The sequence below is a fragment of the Macrotis lagotis genome, chromosome 3 (assembly GCF_037893015.1).
Source record: "Macrotis lagotis isolate mMagLag1 chromosome 3, bilby.v1.9.chrom.fasta, whole genome shotgun sequence".
Classification (NCBI taxonomy): Eukaryota; Metazoa; Chordata; class Mammalia; order Peramelemorphia; family Peramelidae; genus Macrotis; species Macrotis lagotis.
In genome coordinates, this window is record NC_133660.1 from 173,860,864 (window position 1) to 173,883,815 (window position 22,952).

At 35.8% G+C, this 22,952-nt stretch overlaps 1 protein-coding gene across 8 annotated transcripts in view; it reads right to left on the reverse strand.

Annotated features, from left to right (window-relative positions):
- Positions 1-22,952, reverse strand: part of LIMCH1 (LIM and calponin homology domains 1) — a 374,176-nt gene that overhangs the window by 54,491 nt on the left and 296,733 nt on the right. For 4 of the 8 annotated variants that reach the window (XM_074229536.1, XM_074229537.1, XM_074229535.1 and 1 more), the window contains 8 exons: positions 15,169-15,459; positions 13,437-13,691; positions 12,409-12,738; positions 10,944-11,065; positions 10,723-10,831; positions 9,916-10,185; positions 6,352-6,387; positions 861-987 (listed from right to left, as the gene is read on the reverse strand). In XM_074229536.1, coding sequence (XP_074085637.1) covers positions 861-987; positions 6,352-6,387; positions 9,916-10,185; positions 10,723-10,831; positions 10,944-11,065; positions 12,409-12,738; positions 13,437-13,691; positions 15,169-15,459 — 1,540 coding nt within the window. The remainder of the gene's footprint in view (positions 1-860; positions 988-6,351; positions 6,388-9,915; positions 10,186-10,722; positions 10,832-10,943; positions 11,066-12,408; positions 12,739-13,436; positions 13,692-15,168; positions 15,460-22,952) is intronic. The other 4 variants (XM_074229539.1, XM_074229541.1, XM_074229540.1 and 1 more) reach the window with 2 other exon arrangements.

Below are 22,952 nucleotides of genomic sequence, written 5' to 3' on the forward strand. Positions count from 1 at the left end.
TCCAACAATCTTGACAATGTTGCATGCTGCTGCCTCTAATGCTAGATTAATCTTTTTTTAAAATTTATTTAAGGCGAGGCGGCTAGGTAGCGTAGTGGATAAAGCACGGGCCCTGGAGTCAGGAGGACCTGAGTTCGAATCCGGCCTCAGACACTTAATCACTTAGCTGTGTGGTGCCTTGGGCAAGCCACTCAAACCCCATTTGCCTTGCAAAATAAAAAAAAACCTAAAAAAAAATTTAAAAATTTATTTAAGGCATTGGGGATTGAGTGACTTGCCCAAAGTCATGCAGCTAGGTGATTATTAAGTGTCTGAGGCCGGATTCGAACTCAGGTCCTCCTGACTCCAGGGCTGGTGCTCCATCCACTGTGCTGCCCAGCTGCCCCTAGATAACCTTTTTTAAAAAAAGAATTATCTACATCATGTCTTCCTATGGTCTTAGCTTTATAATTTCACTCTTAATTTGCATTTTACATAACACTTGAAAGTTGACTAAGTTTTTTCATGATTACCCTGTGATGTATGGATATTAATAAATATGTAAACTCATAAGCATATGAACTGGGTGTTTTTGTATTCATACAATTTAACAGAGCCTAGCACACAGAAAATACTAAATAAATGCTAGGGAGTTGACTGAATATCATACAACCCCATCTGATGATTTGGTGTTGTCCATCTTATAGAGCAACAGAATTGAGACTTGGCCCCATTTCATGTATGAAACGTGAGCATGGTCATCTAGCTTTTCAGACCCACTCTCCTCAACCAAACTCATTTTCCGCTTATCACCAGGCCACAGTGTCCCCTTGAGTCTGGCTGCAGTGGGATTTCACAGCAGCCTCTCGTGCTATCCTTACATCTTGCCATTTGTCGTCCTCTTCCTTCAGCTGGCTGTTGATGAACTGCAGCTGTTCCTGTCGAGCCTTGCTATGGGGCTGTATGGTGGTTTCTTCTTCACACCTCATATCAAGCATACTCACACTCCTAAAAAATAAAAAAAGACCCCGATAAGTAGGAAGCAGTCAAGGTAGCTTTTTCCAGTTTCTGTAGGATTCCACTATAAGGGGATGCTTTAAGGCAAAAGGAAAATTAGCTCTCCTCAGAAGCAGCAGAAATCACCAAATACTAGCAATGGTCTCCCCTAGAGCAGAGGTGTCAAACTCCCAAAGAAATGGGGGTGCTGCTAAACTGCACTTGAGGATCCTTGGCTGTTGGATTAGGAAGCCATGTGTTTATAGGTTTCTTTTTTTGAATGAATACATCAACAGATTAAAATAAGATAGGCATTATGTTTTAATCTAAAAGTTTTGTTCAGGTACCTTCAGAGACCTCCTTTATCCGAGCTTTATTGCTTCAATTTGAATTTGTATTTAAATAGCACTTTAAAGCTCACAACATGCTTTCTTCCTAACAATCCTGGGATATAGATAATAAGAATATCAATTAGCAGTTAAACTCTTGCTTAAGACTGGAAACTAGGTTTTGCCTCTTTTTGCATGCCCAGTGCTTAGGACAGTACCTGATACAGAGAAGGAGCCTAATAGATGCTTGATAACTATTGATTGATTCTGATTCTGGCTACACTTAAGGGAGCTATGGGTCCTGTCTGACACCTCTACCCTAGAGTATTCTAATTAAGCATGTCAGCACTACCAGCCTCTACTATTCCTTCTGGCTTAAGTCAAATCCTGCTTGCCTTTTTCTTTAAAGATAAACTTGATTCATTTTTACTAACTCTTCAAAAGTGCAAAAGTCAAAGAAAAAACACCAGGAAATACAGTTGTTTGAAGCTTCATATTTCCTTTAATGCAAGGTATTAAAAATAAAAAGAAGAGAATGGAGCAAGGGAGGCACTGGCAGGATGTGAGGATACACCCCTGGAAAAAGCTGAACAAAGTCTGTCCTGAGATTTGCATGCAATGAAAATCATTACATTATGTGTCTTGGTGTAAAGATCCTGCTTCAATCCTTTTTGAATTAATACCAGTGTTTCTGAGCTATTTGAAGTATTTTTTAAATGGAGAAAAAGAACAAAAACTGTAAAATAATATCCACTTTGAAATCCCTCAAGGATTTTATTTATTTATTTATTTATTTATTTATTTGGTTAAGACTGTCTCTGAACTCTTTGAAGAAAAGAAGGATGCAGTAACTATTTTTTTAAAATCCTGATGAGATGTGACCAATGCTCCATATTTTGTCCAAGCTGTTCAACCCTCGTCCAAGAGCACAGCTGTTTACATTGTCCTTGGTTACACTGAACAAAGAAGCAACAGGATGAAAATGACAGCCAAAGCTGAAAGAAGACCTTTCAACTTTTCAAGGGTAGTAGAGGCACTTGCTCAGTAAAAGCAAAGACACTCTATGCAAATAAAAAGCATGAAGCTGAACTTAACTAGCTGGAACAGACCATCGTTAACAAGAGTTAACCTCAGGTGCTAGTTAAAAAAAATAGGCATGCACTTTCATCTGAGGTAACTTCATAGTAGACAAGAGATGTCATTAGTGATATGCTCCCAAATAGCTATTTAAAATAAGACAACTGGCAGCAGAGACATCAGATGGAGACAGAAGGTTCAGAAGCAGGTACTAGCCAGGAAACTAGAGATTTCCTCCTTGCATGTGATGAATGGAAGCTCAAATTCATTTCCCCTGATTCAACCTACATCAGTTTTTAGGATAACATCCCTCTTCTTGCTACAGCTCCAGTGCTTAGCATAGAGCTTAGAATATAGTAGATGCCTAATAAATGTTTATTCATTGATTGATTCTTCCCCAATTGTCAGCAGGACAATTCCAGGCAATTCAACCTATAGGTTGAAATTCCAGACAGAGAACAACAAACAGATCTAGTAGAGGGTCTGCCTGTCAAAGGGAAAGAAAAGAAGCTCATTTTGCTATTCTATCAAACATAGTAGACATTTCTATTTTAAAGTCATATTATCTGTGGTTGGGCTTAACAGGAGCTACAAATCTGAATGGGTTTATTTAAAAAGAGGAAGTAATTTCTATGGAGAGACTGATCCTTGATCTATTTTTAATTATTAGTAGCTATTTTCTAAGACAGCTTTGAGATTTACTAAATAAGGGGAGAAGATCATACATTCTCCATAACCTTGCATAAACCTGACCAATAGTAATTCAAGATAGGATGCTATTCTCTTTCCTCCTTCCCAACCTATTCCATCCCATCCCCATCAGGTCTTACCTCTAAAGAGAGCTTTAGCTGCTTTGACCAATCCAATCAGTTCAAATTTGGGACATTTTTAAGGTATCCTGAAATCTTTATGAGGCCCCCAGAAGAGATTTGCTTCTCTGAAGCTAGACCTTCCTTCTAATTCACCAAATGGCTGACTTGGGGGTAAGAAAAATGGAATCCATTTTTCCAAGGTCAATTTTCAAAATTTCCAAAAATCAGAATTTCAGACTGAGCCAGATTTTAATACTAGTTAGGGAACCTAAAGAGGATTCCAGAAATATTATTTTTATCTTTTTTAAAAATTATTATTATTTTAGATTTGGGTTGGGCATTCAGAATAGGAATTTCAGACTCACATCTAATACTAAAAACAAACAAATGAGTTCCTTCAGGCTAACTGAGCCTAAAGCTAATGAGTTAAATAAAAAGAGGAACAAGTTTACTGCCACTCCCATCCCTTCCAGTCCCCAACACTCTAGGAAGGATAACAGTGTCCTAGTTGACCTTTTAGTTACTGGGGTAAATACTAAACCCAGTCAAAGAAATAATACAGTAAAGAGAGATCCTTTTGTGGCTGACTCAAAAAAAGGAACCAAAAAAGGTTAAGTAATTGGTAAACATAAGCAGAAAATGCGCTGAGTCACCAATCAGAAGAGCTTCTCCAGTTCAGAGCCTAGATTCAATCTGCAGAGTGAAAGGAGAAGTGTATTTCTGGAAAGAAGATAGTGGAGCCCAGCAGGCTGAAGTTTGCAAGCCTGAAGTAGATTTTGTTCTTCTCAGGTAAAGTTCAGTCATTCACCTAAGTTATTATCACAAGTGAACTTTTCTGTAGAACTAGGGTCTGCCTGTATCTAAGATTCTCTAAGGCAAAATCTAGGGAACCTTAAAAGAGATTCTGGGGACTGACTCTGGTACATGAAGAGACTAAGAGATCCTTGTGATATTTAAACATTTACTTCCTGGGGGTGAAATTGTGGGAGTGAAACCAATGTAAAATTGAGGAAGAGGAGAAGAGGAAGAAATAGTTTATAAGAAACATGACCATTCAGTTATCTTCAATTTCCTTATGCCATTCTTATTCTTACAATGGACTGTCCTTAAAAGATCTTTCTGGATATTGTTACTAGGCTAGATTTTTAAGACTATTACTTAACTCTGATTCCACTTTAAATCATTAACAAGAAAAATATTTTTGAGAGATTCTGAAATTAGATGGGAATTAAAATGGTATTTCAGGAAGGAAAGTCAGCATTCTGTTCAACATTTCTACTTAACATCAACTGAGGAAAAAGCCAATCTTCTTTAGATAGTGCTTATTTTGTTTGATCAGCCTAGTTTTTGTAATTTGGAAACCAAAAAAATTCTTTTTCTTTTTTTTTTCTTTTTCCAGGCCCTCTTGGACTCTATGAGTTGTTCTCTGAAAGTTCAACATTATGAAGCCATTCTAATTTGATTCTTCAATACTAACTTTTCTTGTTTCAATATTTTAAACATATTTTAGGAAAACTGCATGATAGATGAGCACTATCCAATTGGGACTTGAAGATATCAAAAATGCTTCTGAAAACCAAATCAAAGCATTAAATTTTGCCCATCAATTTCTTGTTTTTCTTCTCCTTTTCTGGCAGATTAAAAAAAATGGGGAAAAAAAAGACTTATTTTGACTTACATCTTAACAACTTTGTTTCACTTAGGTTCAAATAAATGCTCACATCAGAATACAATCAGTAAAAGGACCCACAGTTAAATTTTATAAACTCACTAAAGTATAGCCAGCTGAATTCAGTAGCTGTTTCTTAATGTGAATTTTTGAAATGCTGAAATATGAACCAAGAATGGCACAGTGAAAAGCAATTGGTGCATGGCCCAGGCAAGGCTTACATTCCTTCAAAAAACACCAACTGCAGTTGTAAACCATCTGGCATCTTTTACAAGGAAAAAAAACCCCATCAGAAAGTGTTCATTTAAAAGGATTTAATTTTACTAAATTTTATTTATGACCTTCTAAAAGCATTAATTATGTTTTCTTCTGTAATTTAATGGAATTTCCATTTAGCAAACATTTCCTGAGTTCCCACTATGTGCACACATACCCAGAAATCAGACTGGTTGTATCTGGTTAGTAATGATTCAAAGGAGCCAAAAGTCAGCATATATAGAAAAATTATCAGTGAATCCCTATCATTTAACAGTTCAAAAATCTAGGTGATTCAGGGCTAGATTGAACAGTCATGAGTTTTTTAATCAAAGCTAATCTATTTTTGGAAGAGTAAGGTAACATATTATTAAGGGATGAGAAAGACAACTCAACCTACTGGAAACTGAGCAAGTAATTAGCTGACTGACTCCATAAAGAAGGACTCAATTCTGGGGATATTTTTGAATCTGAAACTTCTGTTTATATCATGGCAAATTTAATAATGAGCTAAAAAATGGAGAAATTTAATATTTAAAAACAGAAGGAAGAAAAGCAGACATTAATTATGTTCAGATTTGATTGGAATGTGAATTTTTAACCTCTGAAAAGGACAAGTAACCATATTTCCTAGGAGACTCCTAATTTACCCCCCCATCCACCCTTTTTAAACCACTGAACTCTAACAAAACCCCAAAATTTTTAAGAACTCAACAATAACATGTAAATGTTTTGCCCAGCATAATAAGGATTTGGGCTCTGAATCTATCATTAGTGGTTAAGGATTTATTTTCTTAGCTTAAACTTGTGGCCAAAGGATTTACTATATTATTGTTATTCTAAGATTCAATTTATGCAAGAATGAAATACAAGACTTCTAATATTTTTTTTTTTTTGGTAACTGAATAACTTAGTGGACATATAAACTCCAAAGTTATAAAAGAGCACAAAAAAAATAGCAAGGCCATTCTGATGATGAGCGAATATCAAGTCTGAAGCTTCAGCCATGTATATTAGTATCATGCTAAAGTTACTTTCTAACTCATTTCTGCTGCAAGGGAACACATGGTTTCCATTCCAACTTCAAGAGCGTCCTTTCCCTGAAGCAGCACGTGGAAAAAAAGCCATTCAATTGTGTTGCTGCATCCCTTGCATTTTAATTAGTGATAAGTAATGGAAAACATGCAGTTTAGATTATTCATTAAACTAATCCTATGTATGTGAGACAACTTACTCTGCGTCATCAGACACAACAGTTCTGGGACCGTATCTATAAGACCAAATAAAAAATTAGAAAGCTGATAGCACCCAAAGTTAAAATGACAAATAAAATCAAATTAAAACTTCTTATAACATGAATTCCAAACCTTTTTTGCTGAATATGCTAGAAAAAAATATGATGTTATATAAATTTCAAGATTCATCAACTATATAAAAGAAAAATTTTTTCAAAGAAAGATTTTTTTTCAAGTGCTAAATTCAAGACAAAACAACATAAAACCCAAGAAAGGAATCAAGAAAACAATTTGCATATCATCCACAAAAGATGGGTTCAATTGATATCAAGAAAAATGAGAGTAAATTAAGTATAACCTAGAATGCATGGAAAAGCCAACATTAAAAATAATGTGTGTTTTCCCTAAGTACAATACAAAAACTATTAATGCCTTCATGTTTGTAATAATGGGTTATAACTGACTTGCAATATACAAGCCAGATGTCACTGCCCCATTCCCTTAGGTGTTAATGCATTTACACAAATTACATCAAAGCTAATTGGCAGTATTTAGAAAACAAACCAGAGCACCAAATGTGCCTTCAGTAGCCATTTGACAGAAACCACAATTCCTTTATAAAACTAGCTTTGGATTTTAACCCTACTACTTGAAAAGTAAAGTTACTTAAGTTATTTTAGATTATTTAGATAATTTAGATATTTTAGATAATTTAGATTTACAGAAATATTATTGTTTGCAGTATAGTTACCTTAATAGGCAAATAAAATTTTAAAGCACCAGCTCTATCTTATTAAGACATAAAATAAAATGTGTTGAGTATAAAAAAAATCAATAGAATCCATCAGTATTATTTTAAAAAGAAACTTTTTAATACACATCTCTTCAGAAAGGTCAATTAAAAAGGAATAATATCTTGTCTCAAAAGCTGATTATCTCTGTCCTGTGCGGGAAAGGAATTCTTTTGGCAATGGAAATTACCCTGTCTTAGGGTCCCAAAAAACTGGACTGAGAAAAGAAGTCCTCTGGATGATACATAGAAAGAGAGGCAATTTGTGTGATCTCTTTCCTGTAATTCCTTGGAAAAATTAAAAGAAATGCACAATAAAAACACACTGTTTTAATTGCTTTGTGGCAAAATACCTTTGAGCCTGCAGTAGTTATCATTCATGGTGGTGACAAGTGTGCAAATTCAAACAAGAAGATTTGAACTGAGCCAAAGCAAGACGGAAGCTGTTTAAGTTAGTTATTTTCAAATCTGTGAGGGCTCATCAGCTGGGAATGAGATTCTTCTACTATTTTTTTTCTCGGAAAATTTCAGGACATGCTAACATTCAGACAAATAGAACCTAATTTTCAAAATAATCATCAAATTACAACAGGCTTAACATTCCACTAAGTACTAATATTCTGAAGAAATAATGGTCAGTTACTTGATTTATCAATAGAACTGTTAGATTTGCAATGGAGCTAAGTTGATAAACTAAGAAAAGCAGAGACAAAGCAGTATTTTCATGTCTATCCATGATGATGATAGAGAGCAGAGGAACAGAGAATTCTAAATAACCTTTAAGTGAGAAATAGTTTATGTTCTGGTATATGTTTTTGGTACTTAAATTTTAACATGGGTGTTTGGGAAATTTACCTCATTTTAAAAGAATGAAGTCATCCTAGAAAGAGCTACTCATGAAAGGTTTTGAAAACTTCCCAGATTTGCCATTCTGCCCTCACCACTGTCTTATAAACACATAACTAGAAATAATGTTTCATCTCTCAGACTAATATAAGGCATCAATGTAAGGCATCCTAAAAAAGAGCTACTATTCCTGACAAAGGAAAGTTAATGAGAATCCTACTGGATTTATTCAAATGAAGAGTAAATAGAAATAATACAAATTATCAACAAAGGATTCAATTATATAATTGGGTGCTATCAAAAAGAAGCTGAAAACAAGTCATGTCAATGGGAAATCAAAATGTAAATAGCATGTTAATGAAGACTGATATAAAATTAAGTTAAAATATGTTGCATTTATATGACTTGTCAATACCTTTATAACATCTGAAAATAATTATTTTTGGTACCTACTCTCACAGGGCAGACTAACATTCATCACATTTTACTTCTGAAGAAAGGAGTTAATGAATGATACATCCTAGATAAGAGCACTCTCAAGGATGATGTATAATCATAGAATTATACTATACAATTACCCTAATCATCTTAAATGAAATTTACTAGATTTATCCACTATTTTAAGCAATTGGGGTTTCCCTTCTAATTATCTATTAGAAGCATGAACTTTCAAATAAGGTCTGAGATTCCATGTTTTCTCATCAACTGTAACTTATTCAATATTTAATTTTATATGATCTTTTTTCTTTTTGTTTTTGTTTTGTGCAGAGCAATGGGGTTAAGTGACTTGCCCAAGGTCACACAGCTAAGTAATTATTAGTGTCTAAATCAGGATTTGAACTCAGGTCCTCCTGACTCCAGGACCAGTACTCTATCCACTGTGCCACCTAGCTACCCCATAGGGTCTTGTTTTCAAGTGCATCAGTGACGCAGTGGTTAAACACTATCTTGCATTGTGTAAACCGTGGTATAAGGATCCCAGGTCTGTTATTAACTAGATGTGTAGCCTAGTTCCATAAATTCTCTATGGCTCTCTGTAAAACAAAGATAGCAATATTGTGAGGCATTTGTAGGTTGAGATGAGATGTGTATTTTGAAAAGATAAAAATACAAATAATATAGTGCAAAATAAATTTTTATCCTTATTTCATAATACCAAGGTTAGGAAATGATTCCATTATTATTTAGGAGAAAATGTTGAACTGATGATGATCTATTTGGCAGAGACAATGACAGCATTTGGAAAGACTTAGAGCCCTTTCCCTCAAAAAATTCCATCTTCCCAGCCAATGCTTTCAATTTGTTATGTGGAATAATATATAATTGGACAAAGTCAGCACTTTTCCCCTGTGCTGACCAGGTTAAATACATGGTTAATTTACTTTCACTTGTATAGGCAATAGAGGATCTGCTTGATCACAATTTCAAGCAAAACCTGCACCTCTGGGATCTTGCTGGGTCCTGTACATAGTAAGCACTAATAATATTATTTGTAAGAGGGTGATCAATACAAATAGACTGATTTTCCCCATAGGATATTTGTAGCGCCCTTACCTCCTTTACCCAAAATTAGTCGGAAGCTCCTAACATGATGCTGATTGCTAAATAAGACCAGGTCTATAATACATTCAAATTCAATTTTCCCAGTTGGTGGCTAGTGATCAGATAGAATGTTGTAAGGCTCATAGTGTGTTGACCCCCTCCCCAAAGTCTACCTTTTGGACCTCTTTAACATTAGAAGTCATTACTTCAACTCCAATAGGTCCAATCACTTTCAGTCTTTCAATAGTGAGCCACAACAACAAGGAGGAACAGCCACTAAAGCTTGCAAAGGGATCCAATTCAATAAGCATCTATCAAGCAACATTTATCTAGAATCCATTTTGGGGAAATAAAGTGGCAGCATGGAACAGCATAACCTCCTGACCTCTCCTCTTTCTTTTGAAGTCCCTTGGTAGATTCCTCCCCATCCTGCTGCTTTGCAAATGGAACTGGAAGGAACTGGTTTGAGTTGGATACAGTGTTCTGCTTAAGGAACGCCCCTGTTCTTCTAGCCATCATGTCATCTTTCTGTGGGTCAGGCTTCATCTTCCTTTGCCCTTGGGCTCCACTGCCAGGCTGGATGCCACGGGTTGCCATCTTCTCAAGACCCTTTTCTGCCCCTGTAGTCCCATTCGTAGGGTCCACAGAGTTTGCTCTAGGATAATATTGAGTTGGGCCAGTCACATGGGCGGTCATTGCCAAGGCTATTTTCAGAAGCACTGCTCGCTAAGCATAAAGGAATAAGACCAGAGCTAATGTCCACAACAGCGTCAGAAGCATGGATGACAAATGGGTATGATTTTAACAGCACAAACTTTCATTATGCTTTTGGCAAGTGAGAGGCACTAGTTAGTATAACTGGTACTTACATGGGCGGCACATTTCCAGTGAAGATTTTCATAATCCCAGTGATAAAAATTCTTTTTAAGTAGAGAACAATTCATCACACACACAAAAAGCAACATGCGAATATAAAAAATAAACCAAATCACTCAAAAAATCCTGAAACCTCTATTCATCCTTATTATCAAAGGATATTCAGAAGGCAGAACTGTGACCCAAGATGGATAAATTCCTATAAGTAATTCCATGACATGCTACATAAATCATCAATTGTACTGTATCTCTCATGCTGAATGAACAGCCGTACAGCATGAGACAGTACAACATGAAATGCAGGCAAGTAGCTCACAGTTGTTGGCTCCTACTCCCATTGCTTCCATTCTTCAGTTCAGGCTTGAAATCTCCTTTAATATGTCTATCCTCTTTTTGGTCATACTGTGGCAGCTGGTTGTGTGTGGCTGAAGCCAGAGAACACAGTTTTGTTACTGAGGCAATATGCAAACTGGAAGCGCCCACCCTGCTGCCAGTGGTTAATCTTCATTGGAAGCTGGGTCCACATTTGGGTCTCACCTTCCTTGCTGTTTCCCAGATGGTCCTCCAAGATACAGGTCTTCTGCTTCTGAACTTCATCCATGGTTGCAGATACGGGATTCCCTTTGCAATATTCATCTAAGCTGGAATATGCTAGCTTGCTGGTAGTAACATATTAATGATGCAAAGGAAGAAGGAGGGGGGAAAGAGTTAGAAAATGTGGGAGCAGTGAGAGGGTGGAAGGAAGTCGAGTTAATGAATTAATAAGTGAAGATAGTTAATTTTCTCATTTCTGGGTCTGCAAATAACTGAATGGTTAATAGCAAGAAATTTTCTAGAAATGCTTACCGTTTCTAGTAGTAATGATATAAAGAATAAGTTTAGCTATAAGCATATAAATGTTAGCAAGGGGACATGGAGATGACATACAAATAGAGACACAGATGTCATTTTAATGCATAAGTAATGGGGATCTCTAGATTACAGTTATGGACTGAATTTCTCTGTGATGTCCTACCCTTACCTACTTAAAAAAAAGCTATATGTGTGCTACTGGGCTTAGAGGGGAAAGATAGAGAGCAGCATGGAAGCTCTTCTATAGAATTTCCAGTACATTCCTGCCTTTACAGAATGAATTCAAGTGCAAAGGAGGAAGTCCCCCTGAAGCCATAGAAAAAAATTCTCAGTCTGTTCCTACTGCTTGGAGGAGAAGCTGGATTTCTTAGATTAACTGGAGTTTCTGCTAATTCTTCCTTTAACCCTTCTTTTTGAAAGAGGGACTATCTTCATAATAGTCCTTTCTTCCAGAGAGTGTCCAGTAACACATAGCCGGGATCCTCACTAACTTGCTTAAGAACCTGGATATGAAAGTTCAAAGGCCCATGGCAAACTATACCATCATATATCAGGTTGCTGTCAAAACCAAGATCGCAAGTGTAAACGTCATTGAACTTACACCTTGAGCTGCAAGCTGCCTAGAAAAAAAAGACCTTCACCTACAATAGATCTATATCTGAGTGCATAAAATGAACTTTTTTTGAGGAGGAATATGAGGTGGGGATTTGTAGACTCAGAATTTGAACTTATATTACTAACAACATATGCGTTTTGCCTCCAAGAGGTTTCACAGAATGGGAAAATTAGAAGATACTATTTTCATAATCAAAAAGGGAAAAAACTGAAACAAAGTTGAAAATAAGATTATATTAAAAGTTAAAATAAAAACTGAGATCAAGATTTAAAATAAAAACAAAGAATTCTTGCCAAAATTCTTGGTCAAAAGGAATGCTTAGTGAAACTAGTAATTTTATTAATTAGGATATCAAGATGTGATATTGAAGTTGAAATTCCCACTAACTTTCCCCTAGGGTGTGATTTTTTAACTTTTCTTTTGTATTAATTGGTAATCTGCCAGTTTTTGAAAAGAGGATTCTGTCATTCCCTATAAACTTAGGGATGTTAGATAAGATTTCCAATCCTTTTTCACATGCACAGCATGGATTACCTGGAGTCATTTTGTAGAAGAGGGAATCTGTCATCCTCTAAGTGATGAGGAGCTGCAGAATCTGGGGTCACATGACAAACATGAATCTTATCATCATCACTAGGAATCTCTTCTTTTTCCTCATTAGGGCCAACCTTGCCAATACTGAGTTTCCTCCATTTCTGTTGATCTATCTCTGTCACTGGTCCAAAGTGCACAAACTTTTGTTTAGGGCTGGAAGTTTTTTGGTAGGCCCTTGCTTTGCGGCTTGCAAAGTCATCACGGATTGCAATTTCTGCTTGGATTTCAGGTGAGGGGTTTGGGGTACAATTGTGCTCTGTATCTTCTTCACTAATCAGAGTTGGAAATAAGTTTCAAAAGTTTCAAAGGAAGATATAGGAATAGCAGCAAACACTTAAGATTAAAAATTATTAGTATGAAATATATATTTTAAATAACTTAATGAAAACACTTCCTCTACTTATTCAAATATGGAAAGATGTGAAAATTAACCTACCCTGGTAAACACTGGTATTTTGCTATCTATAGTTATTCAAAGATTATGTCTTGTTTATTTTTTTGTTTTTTGCAAGGCAGTGGTGTTAAGTGTCTTGCCCAAAGTCACACAATTAAGTAATTACTAAGTGTCTGAGGCTGGATTTGAACTCAGGTTCTCCTGACTCCAGGGCTGGTACTCTAGCTATTGTACCACCTAACTGCCCCAAAGATTACTTCTAATATCAAAGAACAGGCTCCAAACAACTCAAGTAAAGTGAAAAATGACTTAATAAGAATTTTTGTCCTTATAGTAAGGCAACAAGAATGACCAGTTAATGGAGAATAGGGTATTATCAGACAGGCTTCTGACCATGTAGCCTATATGTTTAATCTTCAACTCACTGGGAACAAACTATTTTGCCTTAAATTGGCCTTAAACTTGAATTTTTGAGAATAAACTAATGAAGACAAGTTAAGCATTTCCTTGTTTTTATTCCTCAAAATTAAATAATTGTCACTAAGAGGGAGTTGTTGAAGAAAATGTAACACACCTCATCTTTCCTGACACTTTCAACCTATCCCATGTCTCCAAATCGGCTTCTGTTATGCTGGACATCTTCACAAAACTTGTAGCCTCCCGGTGTGTAGAGAGGTTACTACTCTGAATCTTCCGTTTAGCCAGGTCATCCTTCTGGATATCAGGAGCCTTCCTGGGCTCTTCTGTCTCACATGCATTCCCTGGAGACTGGTGCAGGTTTTCTTTATGAACCACAATTGTCTTTACCTCTTCCCTTTGCACCTGATTTCTGCCATGTTAATATGGCCCCATAATCCCAGGAAAATTATTTGTGAGAAAAGGAACAAACAATATTGAGTCACAGCAAGTCAGAAAATAAGGGCAGAGTGAAATGAGAGAAAAACATTTTCTTCTTTCTCTAAATTTGGAATCCACTGAAGTTGAGATTTCTTTCATCTATGCTATCCTTCAAATGCTTCTCTATAAGGAGATAGTTTCTGATTTAGCTTAGGCAAATAAGCCTGAACTCACTGAAAGACCATTAAGAATGGTAATGAGGTTTGTTTGACATTAATGATGCCCAATTCCCACACTATTCAAGTTACTTTAATGAATTCAAGTTTTCTCACTGAAACCCTTAGTGCTCAGGAATGTCTTTTATAACACCAGTAAAATGTTTGTTACAAGCTCCACACGATCCAAATTCTGGGATTAGTTCTGAGATAACTAGGACATTATTCACATGTTAAACATTTCAACTAAGTCCGCTAGTGCCAGAAAGTACATTTTATCTATAGTTAACAGCAACTAGGCCTAAAAAGACAATGGAAGTATTGGTATCTCATGAACAAAGTTATGTCTTTGGTTGATATTACCATCAGTCAATTTAGTTAATGTTAAATTTAAGAAGAACAAATAGAATAGAATTTTTTCATTAATTGGGCTTAGAGAGCTATTAGTTTACATGCTAATTAATGTAAGTTGATCTGAAAGTATAAAATTAAAAGTAATTACAAATTAAATTTTTTTATTCCTAAATTAAATATAATCAGGTCAATGTTAATAATAGCTTAGAGTCTGCACTTACATTCTAACATACATGCACACATATATACACATATTCAAATCCTATGACAAGAAAAATAAAGCACCAGTAAAACATTCCTGAAAAGATTTACTGTTTCCTAAAATAGGACAACTCAGTAATGTATTTCTATCCACATGTGTGTATATATATACACACATATATGTATGTATATTATATAAATACTTAGATATATACATTTAGCCTGAATGATTTAGAACTATGAAATTTAGTGTCTGGCTCTTACAAGTCTAGCTAGAAAACTGGTAGAATGATGTCCTGGAAGAGAACCAAAGCAGCAGAGCTGGGTATCAGGGAATGGATGGATGTTGGGTATGCTTGTGTGGTTATGCATACACATCTAGAAAGGTATGCTAATGTCATTTGTCTTATGATCTTGATTCCTTTTTTGGGGGGGAGGGGTGGGAGGCACAGATTATTTGGTATTTCCAGCCTTATCCTGCCTAGATAGAATCAAGGTCCTCTCTCAACACTAAAAGGGGATTGGCAACATAGATTTATGCCTTTGAGTGAGCAGAACCCTGCCTGGCTTCCCTTCTAAAATAGTATCACAGGTCTAGGTTCTCTAGAATGCTTGAAAAATCAGAAGTAAGAACTGGAGCAAAAGCCACTTACGATTAATTAATAAAAATAATAATACCATAGGACAAAGAATGCACACCTTAAGGATCCTTGACTTTTCTTCTGCGATGTTCCCTTTAAGGACTGCTTGACACCAAGATTGTCTTTTTTTATATAAGGCCCTAGCAACTGATTCAATGGCACTGTTGCCTTGGTTTGGTTCATTCTTGCTCTCCGAGCAGCAAAATCATCCCTTTCTAGATCAGGAAGTCTGTATTCAACACCATCTTCTGACTCAGATTCATGACCAGATTGACATTTCAGAAAAGGATTCTCCTTTCGAAGGATAATGTCTGGAACCGCTTCTTTCTCTTCACTTATTTGCTTTTGACTAACAGAGCAAAATTAAAGGGAACCCCACATGTACTCCAGAAAGGCATCACTCCCCCACCCCTCCTTCAAGATTATTGTTAGTTGTAAAAACATTCTCAATACTCTTAGTTCAGACAAGACCTCTATGTTATTTTAATCAGGGATGGGAGAGGAGAAAGCATGTCTTCTGAAGTTGTTTTTGTTTTTTTTTAAGCCATTCACCAGCCACAAAGACAGCCATTTGTGTCACAAAACCACCTAGCTAATTCCTGATCATAGTCTTCCTGTGTTCTAAATGGCAGAATCTGGAATTTTCTTTTTTGCATTAAACAGGAGAAGACCTCTTAATAGGTTAAAATTCCTAGTTTTTCTTATGTACTGTGATTTTGATGGTACAGGGATCCCAGAGAGGAAATTCGGCCCAACTATTCTGATGAACAACTCTTCTGTAATTTATAACCTTAGGGAATTTCCCAGGGATTTAGAGTTGTTGACACAGGGTCATACACATATGTGTCAAAGACTGGACTTGAGCCTGGGCCTTCCTGACTCTGAAAACCACTGTCTAGTCAATAGGCTATGCTGCTTCTCATTCCTGGCTTAACCAGTCGTTAAACCAAATGAATCTCTTTTCAGCTCAGTGGCTGAACATGCTTTGGATCACTACATCATTGTGGATTGCTGAGACAAAGAGGCCACTTTAGTGGAAAATGATAACCAATGAAATAGCATTCTGGTGGCACAGTCAAAATGTGTTTGGAGTGGGTTTTAGTGTTTATTGTGTCTTCTTTTTGAGCTTTGGTGAAATTGTTTTGCTTATGACCACCTGCATTGCTGTATTTATTCCCTCTGTGACATCTCCACATATCAAATGCCCTGGTTTCAACTTTCCCTTAGCAAACAGATTCTTGATCAATTATAACCTAATAATTATCCTTCAGGGTACAATTCCAAATTCCATTTCTTTTTTTGAAAGGAAACCCCAAATCATTAAGAACTAAAAAATAAAAGTATAATGACTGATGGAGGATTTATTTTCTGGTAGAGTCTTCTGATTGGTACCCTCTCCAATTAACACTGGCTAACTATTCATAAGGCTGGTCCAGAAGTTTTGAAAGAGAAAAAAAAAGATCCAAATAAAAATGAAACAGGTGTACTTACTACAAGGAGCCATATGCTGCATTTCACTGCACAGTGGAAAGAAGAGATTTCCTTAACACTTTAATCTTTTTAATTTTATTATTGCTTTTTGAAACTGTTATTATAATTAATATTATTATTTTAAATTTAATTATTGCTTTTTGAAACTTTCTGAAAAACTCATTTAAAATAACTTATTTACCCTCCCAGAGCTAATATGCCCTCATAGAAAAAAGGCAAAAAAAATTATTTTAGATGAAAAAGGTACAGTGTTGGTTATCTTCTCTTTTCAGGTGACTGGCACAGTTTTGCAAGAAGTGTCTGCAGGAAAACATTCAGGATGATAATAATGATCAGGGGCAAAGAACACATCAGAAAATATCAAAGACTTGAAAAGAAGATTTTAGACCATAGTAAGACATGGATTGTTAGGTAGAGCTTGGAGATCAAATGGAAAGCAGTAAAAAAGAATATTTACATTTAAAGTTAGGACGAAAGATAGGTTTTTGCTTTTTTGTAAAAACTGATGAGTAGCAGTGGTAAAAATTCTTTTTCACTGGACCTTTGCTTAGTGATTCCAATATATTAGTAATAATTTTACTTACTTCAATATAAAAAACCATATGAAAAGCTACCTTTGCCAATTCAAAAGATCAACTTTCTGTTTTTTTTGCAAGGCAAAGGGATTAAGTAACTTGCTCAAGGTCACACAGCTAGGTAGTTATTAAGTATCTTAGACTAGATTTGAACTCAGGTCTTCCTGACTACAGGGCCAGTGCTCTATCCACTGCATCACCTAGCTGCCCCCTAAAAGGTCAACTTTCAAAGATAAAATCATGATATCAAATCATGGTGGTATGAATTTAGACAGCTCAGAGTAATTGCTGTCCCTGTGCTTATGTTAAATGTTCAGGCAAAGTTTGAAAGGCATAAAGATTCATGATCTCATCTATATAGAAACTTATGCAGATCTTAACAAATTCATGACTTTATATCTTATGTAATTATTGCATTCTCAGTTGGATACTAGTTAACTTAAAGGACCAAAGCTGAATGATTCAGGTCAATTAGATAAACCTTTTCACTGAGAGGAAGAATGGGAACATTAGAGCTAGAATTCAGATGTGTCTTATAGGATCTATTCATAAGATATATTGGAAAGAAGCTTGAGTTTGCTTCTCTTGTAAAGGAATAACAACAGAATAGAACAAAAATACGAAACTTCACAGTTCCACCTAGCAGCTGTAGGGCATCCTGAATGAGTTGATTCCCTGGACAAAATTGGCTCAAGGACTCAATTATGTATATCTTAGCTTCACTCACCAAATCAAGGCAAGATGGGTTCTCAGATAAGTAGTGAGAAAGATCTATCAAGTCTTGTACCCTTCTTATATCAATGAGCATATATAGATGGTATGGATAGTATTCAATAAATTCTGCATTTTGATCAACTTAATGGAAGACTTTAAGTGCCTGACCTTGAATGACAAACTTGTAGAATTCAGTAGAATTGAGAGACTACATTTCTTCTGACCCCTAAGCCTTGGCGATATATACTCAATTCAACAAACATTTATTAAACTGCTACTATGTGTAAGATGACAAAAATGAAAGCTGACACCCTCTGTCTCCAGAGTAGTTTAACCAAAAAAAAAAAAAAAAAAAAAAAAAGAAAAGCTAAAACCAAACTGTCAGGGGACCCCAAGTAAAGGAGCAAGGCAAACCCAAAGTCTGTGAAATCACACGTGGTCGCCAGGCAACCTCACCATCCTACTATTTTCAAACAAAGGCAATGAAATCGGGTTTCACAAGAAAAGAACAAAATTCTCTATTTGACTTATCTTGCCCTGTATCAAGTGTGATCATATTCAATGAAAAAAGGCATCTGGCAAAGGGGGACTTAGAGGAATATGTATCTGCATTTAGTTACATCTGCTTTCCCTCTACAGAATCCTTAAATGTCTATTGTTCCTTGGAGAGTTTTTTTTTTTCTGTAATTAATTACTATGTGGTTGAGAAGATTCACAGACTAGCAAAAAATACCAAGTGCTGAAACATATGAAAACAATTAGAAAAGAAGTGCAATCACGTGAAACCTATAATTCAGTTGTTAAAAAAAAGTTTACTTCTCCAATGGGAAACACTATGCAACTGAACTCAAATCTCCATGGCATTTTAATTTGGAGGAAGTGAATCCTGGTTCTAATTTTGGCCTCTTAAAAATCTAAGTTCTTGGCTCCATTTGTAATGTACTTTATTGTTAAAAATGAACCCAAGTAAATTAATCATAACTAAAAAAGGAAATTAGAAATTAACTTATCTTTTAAATAACATTACTACTAAAATTAATTTCTGCATAGTTATAAAAGTAGAGCTTGTTAGGAAAGTATTTCTAAAATATACATACAGGTGGTATAGGATTCCTGAATTTCTAAAGTCAAATGAAAATGGGAATTAAAAACTACCATTATTTTCTGTCTCTTCACTCTGACCACTGATTTATTAAGAAAATGAAGTAAGAAAACAAAAGTTAAAAGTAATTTGAAAATTAAAAAGCACTTTAGAAATGCAAGGTATTAAACTTTAGAAAGGCAATTTACCCCCCCCCCCCCATATGCTCTCTAGAATTTGGGGCTTGTACTGGTTTAAAGCAGGGACAAGAGGAAATTTCTTAAATCCAAGTGGCTAATTTGTTGAACTCAGCTCATTAAACTTTTTAAACACTTACACACAAAGAACTGGGGAATACAAAGGCAAAAATATAACAGCCCCTAGCCTCAAGAAGTTTAAAATTTACTGGCAGGATACAACCCATATACAGATAAGTAAATGCAATATAATTTAGAGAGGGAGAAAAGCACTAACAACTCAAAAGTATCAGGAAAAACTTCAAAGGAGAAGGAGACAGAGAGAACACTTGACAGGAGTTTTTACAAAAAGATAGGGACTCACAGAGACAGAGTTGAGGAAGGAGTGCCAGGACAGAGACTTTGGGGGATGAATTTACAAAATATTTAAACAGTGAGTTTGACTGGAATGTATGTATTGTGTATTTGAAAAATAGTACTAGAGGAAAGGGAAGGGTAAGAATCATCTCATGGAAAGCCTTAAAGAGTTTGCAGAAGAATTTACATTTTACACTAGAGACAAAAAAGAGCCACTCAAAGGAAGAGGGCAGGGACATGGTCAGATTTTGCTTTGGGAATATTGTTGGGGTATGTAAGTCAAATTGCAAAGTGAGATTCAAAACAAGGAAACCCAAAGTTATATTGTAGGCAAAAGATTATGGAGGACTAAATTGAGGTTGCATTGGTGTAAGTAGAAAGAAGAGATATTTTGAAGGTAGAATCAAGATGACACAATCAGTGCTTGGAAACAGATGTGGATGAAGGAAAGGAATCAATCAAATATGACCTCAAGGATACAAAATAGACTAAATGAAAGAAGGGTGATGGCAATGTTGACATTTTGATGAAGATCAGGTTTGAGGAGAAAGGCAATAACAAGTTCCATTTTGGGCATATTGAGCTTGAGAACCAGGTAGAAATGTTCAGAAGGGAATTGTTAAGTTTAAGGGAAAGATGAATTCTGAATACAGAATGTGAGTTCAAGGGAGAGACTAAGACTAGATATATATAATTTTGGAAGCCTCCAAATTATCTGTAAATCAATGATAAGGGTGCCCACAGGAGCTAAAGACAGTAATAAGAGGGTATGATAAAAGAAAGAAGAAAATATGGTCCTGAACAGACGCTTGGGCACATCAATATATACTGAATAGAAGACAAATATTGATTTCAGTTGAGGATACATAGACTAGTAGTCAAACAGAAGAATCAGGATAAGAGTAATGTCATTTAAACCAAGAGAGGAAAAAAATTATTGAGAAGGGGCAGCTAACAAGGTCAAAATTGTGGAAAGGCAATAGGATTTCATATTTAAGAAATAATAACTTGAAGGGAGAGAAGTTTCAATTAAATTGTGGGATCAGTAGTCACATTGCAAAAGGTGGAGAAGTCAGTGGGATATATGTATGCTAGGAATTGGAAGTAATGAATGTACATGTTTTTTTTTTCTAGAATTAGTCTGTAAGGGATAAATTAGAAAGAACAATAGCCTGAGGGCAGAGTATGTGTTAAGTGGAAGGTTTGTTTAAAAAATGGGAAAGAAGTAGGCATATTTATAAATAAAGGGAAGTAGCTCAAAGAAGAAAGAAAATTGAAAATTAGTAGAGACAAATAGGGAGGGGATAGGGCATGTAGAGATTGATCTTGTGAACTTGTGAAGGAGAAGGATCAGCTATTTTTCGGATATCCCAATCTTTTTGGAAGCAAAATCTGCTAAAGCCTGACCCTCATAAAAACATCTACTAAGAGGAAAGGGGAAGGGGGTGTGGTGGTAGAGAAGTATAAAAGGGAATACAAGAAGTACTGTATACATACAGATTCAACTGAGTATGAGAACAAGAATTTGTAGGTGACTCAATGGGACCCCCCTCCCAAGGAAGGATGACAGAGGGGCAGAGGAAGGGAGTGATCCCACCTATATAGAATGGTAGATCACAGGGTAAAGGAATTCAAGGATGGAAGACTGTAGAGAAAAAATGATTCTGGAGCAGAATATGATGTCAGTCTCCAAAAGATATGCAAAGGTCACTTCAAATTCAAAATTCAAAGAGGTCAAGTCCACAGACTGGGCAAACAGTAGTAGTGGTAGTAGTAGTAGTAGTAGTAGTAGTAGTAGTAGTAGTAGTAGTAGTAGTAGTAGTAGTAATAGTAGTAAGAAAAAGGGCAATTGACCTTTATAGAGGGTTTTTAGGTTTGCAATATTTTTTGCACAATGATCCTGTGAAGAAATTAGTGAAAATAATCTTACAAATGAAGAAACAGAAATTCTAAAAAGTGAGATAATTTGCCCCTGGTTACACATCCAAGAATATGAGGTGGGACTCCCAGAATTCCTTTTCCCAACACAACATACTGTCTTATATTTATATGTTCAAGCATTCTAAATTATGAGACTTCTATAGTTCTTCCTGCTTCATAAGTCATATCATTTATAACTGAATTCTATAAATGGTGAAATAAATTATTAGTATGATAGAATGTTAATGCATCACAAAATGGGCAAATATGAAGTATGGAAAGAAAAATGAAAAGTAATGCCAAGTGAAGAAAGGATTGCGCTACTGTAAAATGGGTATTGGATTTGAAACTAGGGATAAAGATTTGAATCCTGGAACTGCCATTGATCACCTGAAGAACCTCGGGCAAACTGCAAAATTTGCCTTAAGCATGGTAGAGCCCATTTGGGAAAGAGAGTTTTTAAGACAGAATTGTTCTGTCAAATATAAGACTATTAAAGACTATCAAGAAGAGCAGGACCTTATATTCTCTATACTTTTCAGTCAACCATGACCCTGAAGATGTGACTGCCACAAACGATATTTGTGAAAGGCTGTTTGTTTCTCCAACATTCATTAAGAAGATAAAATTCAGCAAACAATAATATTTGTTTTTACTTTAAAATATGGTAATACCAAAAATGTAATAGTTATTGATTTGCCATATGATAGTATGTAAACACTTGCCATGTGCTGATCATAGAAGTCATCTTGGAATTAGATTTGAGAAATGTTCATTTTTACTAAATACCAACTTATAATGTACAAGGAGTATTGGACTAGTTCAATAAAACACAAAAGTTCCTGTTGACAAGCAATTTAAGTTCTAGGTAACTTGAGAAGGGAGGAAATATTAACACAGGTTAGATCAGAGCAGGCTTCACAAAGGAGGTGGCAATGGATCTGTGCCTGGACAAATATCTGAAAGGTCACAAGGAGATAGAAAAGAGAGTAGAGGAGAGGAGGGTGTTCATTCTAGGTATGGGAGCAGCCTATGGGAAGGCATGGAGATCTATAGTGCCATGTCGCGTTCAAGGAACAGTCACTAGTTCAGTTGGACTGAAATGCTGAGTTTGTGAAGGAGAATACTGTGAAGTCAGTCTGAAAAGGTCAAGTAGAAAATAGATTATGAAAGGCCTTGAGTGCCAAGCAATGATGAACCAGGGAGTATCACAATCAATTTGGCACCTTAGGAAATTTATTTTGGTGGTAAGGTGGAAGATGAATGGGAAAAGAGAAAAAAATAGAAGCAGCAAAGCAATTAAGAGGATGCTACAATTGTTTGAGCAAAAGGTTTTAGGGGCTCTGAATTTAGCAGAGTTTCTCAGTATAAATGTAAAGAAGTCTGACATACTGCTGAAGCAGAACTGACAGGGCTCGACAACTAATTAGACGCATTGAGGTTAAGGGAGAGGAAGAGCTCTAAGATGGCTCCAAGGCACAAAACTGGTCCCTCAAAATAAACAGGA